Source organism: Polypterus senegalus, unplaced genomic scaffold (genome assembly GCF_016835505.1).
Source record: "Polypterus senegalus isolate Bchr_013 unplaced genomic scaffold, ASM1683550v1 scaffold_5185, whole genome shotgun sequence".
Lineage (NCBI taxonomy): Eukaryota > Metazoa > Chordata > Cladistia > Polypteriformes > Polypteridae > Polypterus > Polypterus senegalus.
This window is the reverse complement of record NW_024379162.1, coordinates 11766-19730: the sequence shown is the minus strand read 5'-3', so window position 1 is coordinate 19730 and position 7965 is coordinate 11766. Positions and strand designations below refer to the sequence as shown.

Here is a 7965-nt window from a genome sequence, read left to right as displayed (position 1 = left end):
ATCAGCTTGTTGATTCAGTGGTCCTCTCTTGAAGTGATCTTACTGGCCCAACACAGCAAAGTGTAGAGAATTGCACTGGCCACCACAATGGCCTTCACTGAGGCATAGAAGATGTGAAGGATGTTACAGAAGCATATACTTTTGCGATATAAAACATTCACTATTGCAAAATAGTACAATATTTTAATAATGCAATATTATATTATTATAATAATACAATATAATTGTTAGTGCAGAATAATGCAAATGTGAAAAATTCTCTGTCTAAACTTTTGACTGGTAATGTAGGTGTGATGATCAGGTGTCCACAAACTTTTAACCATATAGTGTATATTATTATATTACATTTAGAATGCACTCGGCCCATCCATGTCCTGTGCCCATTTTTTCCAATACTGGATCATGATGGCAGATGCCTATCCCAGGAGGGTCTTGACATACAATATGTTGCAATAAGTATATTAAGAAAATAAAAGTGAGTAAAACCAAAATGATTGTGAAACTGTTATTCTTATTCGAACCCTCTTGGAAAGATCTATAAATAACAAACAAGTAAACCATATTCTAAAAGTATGATTTAGGTATTCGGATGAATCGGTTCATTAGTTATTTATTTTCAAATACGATTTATATTACAGCGCGACACCATTAGGGCATTTAACTCTCAGCTCGAAACAAAGACACGATGTAAAAAGATATACCATTGCATTAAAAAAAAAAAAACTCGGCCGACGTGAGGACGCAGAAAAAAGGTAGGAAAAAAATGCAAGAAGACAAAAGCCGAGGAGGCACGACATGTCGCAGCTTCTTGTTGCAGACTGGAGCGCGGCCGGCGGAGGAGCCTTGAATTTGCGGAAGTGGCGGCGCGGGTGGGGCTCAGTCAGCGCCGAACGGCAGCTCGAATGTTGAGATGCGCTCCAGGAAGCCCCCGACACACAGCTTCGCGGCGGCGATTTGCCTTTATTAGCCGTGCATGTATTTTATTGATGTTGCGGAGCTAATGGGGGGCAGCATAAGAGAACAGATTCATGTCTCTAATTAAAAGGAGATCCGTGTCAGCTATGCTGAAGACGCGATTGAAATAGTTTTTTTTTTTTTCTTTTAAGCCAAGGAGGAGAGAAGCTTTTCGAGAGGATTATCGAGCATTATTACACGCTATCCTAACAGAAAAATAATGAATGACGGCGCGCAAGAAATGTCTCCCGACTTCGTTTTGATGCGCTTGGTTGCCGCCGCCGAAGACGATCAGTTGGATCAGGAGAATGGGAACCTGCCTCGCAGTAACGTCGGCACCGGATTCAGCCCAGCTGGGCTACCTCACCATCATCATCATCATCATCACCACCATCACCACCACCACCTTCACCATCACCAGTACCACCACCACTTTCTGCTCAAAGGCGGATTTGAACTTGACTTTAGCGGCGCTGTCAACCCGATCCCTCAGCAACAGAGGCAAGGCCCGGACTGCCGGCCCGTGACACCTGCCGTGGAGCCGATGCAGATCCCATCTTGTTCACCACCTCTTTCTCTGCCACCGCCACCGCCTCCACCTCCACCGCCGCTGCCTCCGGCTCCACTGAGCAGCGGGATGTCCGATTTTACTCACCGGCCGATAAGTGCAGGTCGGCCGCAGCTTATGGTATTTCGGAACTTGCTGCGCACGGGGGAAGGGAACGGCGACGATGGGCCCGAAGAACACGGCTATTCACCGGACAGGCCGGCTGTGCCAGGGGCCACTGCTGCATGCAGTGGAGGAATGCTGCCGCCACGACCACCAAAACCCCAGTCTCCGAGATGGCACCTGCACCCACGGGTAAAGCTGACTAGTTCCGGTCCTACGGAGGTCTCCGTGCCCACAGAGTTGTGCCCGCGGCACAGACTAGCCACCGAGCACACCGACATCTGCCCCGGGGATCCCGTCCTCGACTTGGTCACAAAATTCGGCGAGTTTGGGGTAGAGCAGGCATCCAAGATGCTGCTGCAGGCAGGCAGCCTTTCACATTGCCTCTGTCACGAGCTCTTGGCCCCGGCGAACTTGACAGTCGGGCCCGGGGAGGATCCAACGGAGACCAGCGATGCCTTGCTAGTGTTGGAGGGACTGGAGTCCGGTGATGATTTGACCAGTGGAAACGACAGCGACCGGGTAGAGGAATCACCAGGAGCCGGTATGGCCGGCTTAACCGGACTGGTGTTGCGTCGAGCCGGGGAGAGCTGCTGCCCTGGCTACCGGGATCCGGCAGTAATTCAGCAGCGACCTGGGAGCTTGGTGAGCCCCGCCATCTCCGGGGCGTCCTCCCCAAGTGGCTCCACACTGGAACTTCCGATGCCCCAGCAGGAGCTCAGCCAGAAATGTCGCGTGGGCCGCTGCGCCAGCTCCCCTCTCGCTGCGGCCACCGGCGGAATGGAGCAGGACAGGAGCCCGAGGGTGCCGGCTAAATCTAGGAAAGGCTCCCTCAAGATCCGCCTGAGCAAACTGTTTAGAACCAAATCGTGCAGTGGCGGAGCTACCGAGCCGCAGGACAAGCGGCACTCCGTGGAGCTGGTGTCCGTGCGGAGCCTGGGGGACGTGTCGGATTCGGCCGGCGGGGATCCGGAGGCGGACAGGTACAGTGCTGCAGCGGCCGCTGCTTGTAATTCTTAGATTCATTAAGGTTTTAAAAAAGGCAATATTATAAAGAATAGAGCATATCTGGGGAGGTCACTTTCATTTAAAATGTTTGGCACTGAGTATTTTCCACGGGTGGTAATAATTAAAAGCCAAATTGTTAGGGCCCATTTGGTATACAAAATATTTAAACATCAAGACATTCTGCCTAAAACAAAATACCATATTCTCATTCTTATTTTATTGTTTTAAAAATTGGAATTTTATTAATGAATAATAAAATGATCAAGATGGGTACATACCAAGATGACAGACAAGGGTGACACGGCATACACTTTATTTTATAACATTCTTCCACAATATGTAAAGCTAGTAATTAAAATCAAAAGTAAACTAGATGCAAAATAAATTTTATGTGTTGAAAATGATTGAGGAGTCTGTTGTGGGCCAAATGTCATTCACTGACCTTTATTTTAATGTGCTAACAAACTGAGTGTTTTGGGGGTTGAATATTATTATGAATGATACGCCAATAGCCCAGTGAGAATGTTAAAAATTTGGACAGGCCTGCTCATATCGGTCAAATACTGGCCTTTAGTGCATTTTAAAAATGGAGTATGCAAAACAGGGTGAGAAGTTTAAAACAAAAAAAAGAAGTTGCGGAGTATTCTGTATGGGCCAAGCTTTTATTTTAATGCTCTTGTAATCAAATGTTTAGCAGTGGGCTAATATAATTTAAAAACCTAAAGAAGTTACCACTAAAACTTGTTTGGCAGTGAAAATGTGAGAGGCAAGTCATGTGGGGTGGTAAGATGGCCCATTGCCTTGTATGACAGGGCTGTGGCATTCTTAGAAACATTCACCAGTACAAAATGGTAGTGAAGCAGACAAGAGAGATTCCAATGTTGAAAAACTCTATTGGACTAAACGTGTGTCTGTCATTTTGAATGTTGAAAAACCTGATTTAGGAGTTTTATTAATAATCATAATAATAATAATACTGTGATGAATTGATATCCTGTCCAGGGTTGGTACCATATCATATTCCTGACATTGCTGGGATAGGCTTTTGCCATCTGCAACCTTAATTGGATTTTTCTGGTTTGAGAATATTACATTAATAATAATAATGATGCAAAAATATCTGATGTGTCCAGCACATGCATTTCCTTACATAAAGCATAAAATATTGCAGGCCAATGTGCACAAAAAATGCAAAATCATTTTGTATGTAGAGCAAAATCTACTTTTGTTCAAAATCAGTTGGCTTCAAGCATTTTGCCATGGTAAATGCTAATAATTGAGCCGAGTTTCATTTGAATTGAGTGATATCTATCTATCTATCTATCATATAGTGCCTTTCATATCTATCTATCTATCTATCTATCTATCTATCTATCTATCTATCTATCTATCTATCTATCTATCTATCTATCTATCTATCTATCTATCTATCTAGTATATAGTGCCTTTCATATCTATCTATCTATCAAGTTATGTTCATCAAATCAAATCCCGACGCACATACAGCCACCACAGCAAAAGTGGTTAAGTTGTGTTCAGGGATGCCTTAAATGTGTTGAGAAAACAAAGTTGAAATACGTACGTTATATGAAAGGAAAGTAACAAGTAACATCATTTTTTATCTACCGAAGATCTATAGACGTCTCTTATTTTCTAAGGCTGCCAATGGTGCCAAGTGTCGTTCGGAAGGAGAGATATGTTTTTGAGTTACCGTGTTGGCAGACCTGCATCCTGAGATGCAGACACATGCACATGAATCGTGTTTAAGAGCACCTAAAACCTGTAAACCCATTGACAAGTTAGAGTCAAAATTTTGACCCTGTCACAGTTTGTTTCCTATATATACTGTATATGTTACGGTAGAGCTAGAAATCAGATAAACCTTGCATTACCCAGTTAAAGCTTGCATTATCTAAAAGACCTGGATAAACCTAGCATTACCCGGGTAAAATTGGGAAGGTCACACTTTACCCAGATAATGCCCAAGGGTTAAGCTATTCGAAATTTATCTTTAACCAGTCGGGGTTGGATAAACTTAAAATTACTTGGGTAAAGGTGGAAAGTCATATTTTATTTTATTCCAGCGTCCCACTTTTCGGCCTTTGCCTATAAAATATATACCGACACGCACACAAACACACTGAGCCTTCAGAAAGTATTCCAATCGCTTCACTTTTCATATTTTGTTATGTTGCAGACTTATGCTAAAATAGTTCCAGTGAATTTTTTTTCCCTCCCCTCATCAAATAACAAATACCCCAAGAATGTCAAAGCAAAAACAGGATTTTAGGAGTTTTTGCAAATTTACCGATGGTACATGTAGAAAAAAGAATAAATATTTGGCTTATGAACTTGTCTGACATTGTGAACTGTTATGGGGCTCAACGACGATTTCTCACTCACACAGACCGACCTTTGACGTGTCTAAGCTGATCTGGGCCGACTGGCATTCAACAAAACAAATAAAAATAAGACACAGCGCAAAAACTGTATGGCATTAAAAATCTAAAATGTTGCATGAGCCTAAATGGGTAAAATGTGCATTTCTGACATTTCACATTTTTAAAAAATTGAGCATGAAGTCCTGGGATATTTACTAATATTAGATTTTTTTTTATTTATTTTTTTTTATTTGATCTAATTCATTAATCCCCAAGGGGAAATGGTCTTTATGAATGTTATTACAAAAAAGTGGCAGCGTAAAAACATGTCTGCTATTAAAAAGAGTATTCAGTGAGCTGAGGTTCCAGCAACTACATTAATGTTTGTAAAGAAAACTTTTATTATTTATTCTTTCATTTTCTTTTTCCCCCCTTGTCCCTTTATAGAATTTCTTAAGACATTGGATCCCAAGAGCAATTTCACACGACACTGCCTTGGAAGCAGCAACTTGGAAAATGGATAATTATTATTGTTATTATTTTTCTTGATAATGACAAGGATAAGAATTATTGTTCACGATCATGGTGAAGATGACCATAATACAGTATTAATAATCCATTTTCCAAGTTGCTGCTACCAAAGCACGGCCATGGATGTAGTAACCAATTGTTGTCGTAAGGCAGGAAACTAAGCCCTGGACAGGATGCCAGGCTAACAATCCAAGCAGCCTTTCATTTTTGAATCTGTTTAATCCAGCTCAGTACACTAATGCAAAAAAATATTTATACAAAAAACGGGAATGCAGGAGCAGATTTCAAAAATATATACCATGATACAACTCGCTTAGTTAAATTCAGGGTCGCAGCAGGTTAGAGAATATTCCAGAAGCATTGGGCACAAAGTACAAAACAGCCTTCGGTGGGGCACCAGTCCATCACAGGGCCCACTCATTTTCACTCCAAACATGCAGTTGGATGTGATTTGTAAGAATAACGGATTTCCCAATAGCTGCTCGGCTTGAAAACCTTGTGAGAGCGATAGGAGCCAAGCGGCCTTCTCTCGCTTTTCTTTTGTTTTAATTGATGTAAAACACGTGCACTGGAAACGAAGCTGGCATCAGGAAATAAGAAAAAAAACCAAGCTGTCATGGAGCGGATTCTAGGACTGCAGGGGATGAACTATGAGGACAGATTAAAGGAGCTGAACCTTTGCAGTTTAATCAAACGGACACCAAGAGGTGACATGAGTGAAGTGTTTAAAGTTATGAAATGAATTAAGCCAGTGCATCCAGGCTGTTACTTTAAAATGAGTTCCACAAGAACACATGGGCACCATGGGAAACTTGGGCAGGATAAACTTTTTCACAAACATTGGGAAGTTTGTCTTCACACAGAGAACCACAGATGCATGGAATAAGTGACCGAGTAGTGTGGCAGACGGTAGGATTTTAGGGACCTTGGAAACTCGACTTGATGTTACTTTGGAGGAATTAGGTGGATAGGACTGTTCAAGCATTGTTGGGCTGAATGGTCTGTTCTCGTCAGAACTTTTTTTAGTGTCCTAATGAGAAGGCGAAACAGTCTGCTTAGCTTTTTCTTTTGGAGTTCAGGAATGATTTATATCTTTTTGTTTTGAGGGGAGATACACGTTCATTTTTGTTCTTTTGGTTTCTGATATCCGGTTGACTCCCTCATTCTCAGCTTTGGGTAGCTTGTACAGGCGACTGAGGTGTCCATCACAAGGTTAGTTACTGACGGGATTACACCTGCCCTGTGAGTGCAAGTCTTGCACCCGATGCTGCTGGTGTGCCTTCTGGACCCCTTCTTCAATTAACTATATTAAGCTTAAGTGGATAGTTATAGAGAGCATGGGGGGGTCGTGAGGTCACCGGAAAGGGATAACAACAACAACATTTATTTCTATAGCACATTTTCATACAAACAGTAGCTCAAAGTGCTTTACATAATAAAGAATAGAAAAATAAAAGACACAATAAGAAAACAAAATAAATCAACATTGATTAACATCGAATTAGAGTAAGGTTCAATGGCCGGGGGGGACAGAAAAAACAAAAACTCCAGACGGCTGGAGAAAAATAAAATCTGTAGGGATTCCAGACCATGAGACCACCCAGTCCCCTCTGGGCATCCTACCTAACATAAATGAAACAGTCCTCTTTGGATTTAGGGTTCTCACGGAAGGGCTTGATGATGATGATGGTCACGTAGACTTCTGCCTTTTAATCCGTCCATCATTGTTGGAGCATCATGAAGCTTTGAGTAGGTGGTGGTGGCGCAGGCGCCATGTGTGGCGCTCTCGATATCTTTGTCAGTGGACAAAGTTCCAAGTCTTCAGAGTCCTGGTGATCCCTGTCTTTATATGATTGTGAGACATGGACGCTATCCAGTGACCTGAGATGAAGACTGGACTCCTTTGGTGTCTCTTTGGAGAGTCCTTGGGTGCCGCTGGTTTGACTTTGTGTTGCTCATGGAGTCCCGAATGAGGCACATGACCTACACTGTGAGGGAACGTCAGTTACAGAACTACGCCCATTTGGTGCAGTTCCCCGAGGGTGATCAGCTCACAGGATCTTCACTGCTGTGTGAACCCAAGCGGTTGGACCAGGCCAAGGGGACGCCCACGTAACACCTGGCTGTTGCAGATAGACGGTCGTTTTCGGAGGGTGGGACTGGACCATGTGGCTGTCCTGGGGGGGTTTGTCAACCAGGATCCCGAGGTGTTTCGTTGTGTGGTTGGTGCAGCAACATCCAGTACCAGTGCATGCTCCCCGACCTGACCTGACCTGACAGCTGTAGGGCAGGAATGAGTTGTGCAGTTGCTTTTCCAACACTACATTCTGTTTCCAGAAAGTGTTCATTGTCATATAAAATACATAACAATACAAAAGAAAATTGATAGAATGACTTTATTGGAGCGTCATGGTGGAGCAG

At 43.1% G+C, this 7965-nt stretch overlaps 1 protein-coding gene across 1 annotated transcript; it reads left to right on the top strand.

The window, feature by feature from the left end:
* Positions 1–713: 713 nt before the first annotated feature.
* On the top strand, positions 714–2659 carry LOC120519803. Its single transcript, XM_039742609.1, has one exon. It carries the CDS (start codon positions 1175–1177, stop codon positions 2642–2644), a length of 1470 nt encoding a protein of 489 aa, XP_039598543.1. The 5' UTR covers positions 714–1174; the 3' UTR covers positions 2645–2659.
* The last annotated feature ends 5306 nt before the right edge of the window (positions 2660–7965 follow it).

Excerpts from the sequence above, each read along its gene's own strand:
- LOC120519803 (XM_039742609.1), top strand. The coding sequence starts at position 1,175 with ATGAATGACGGCGCGCAAGAAATGTCTCCCGACTTCGTTTTGATGCGC.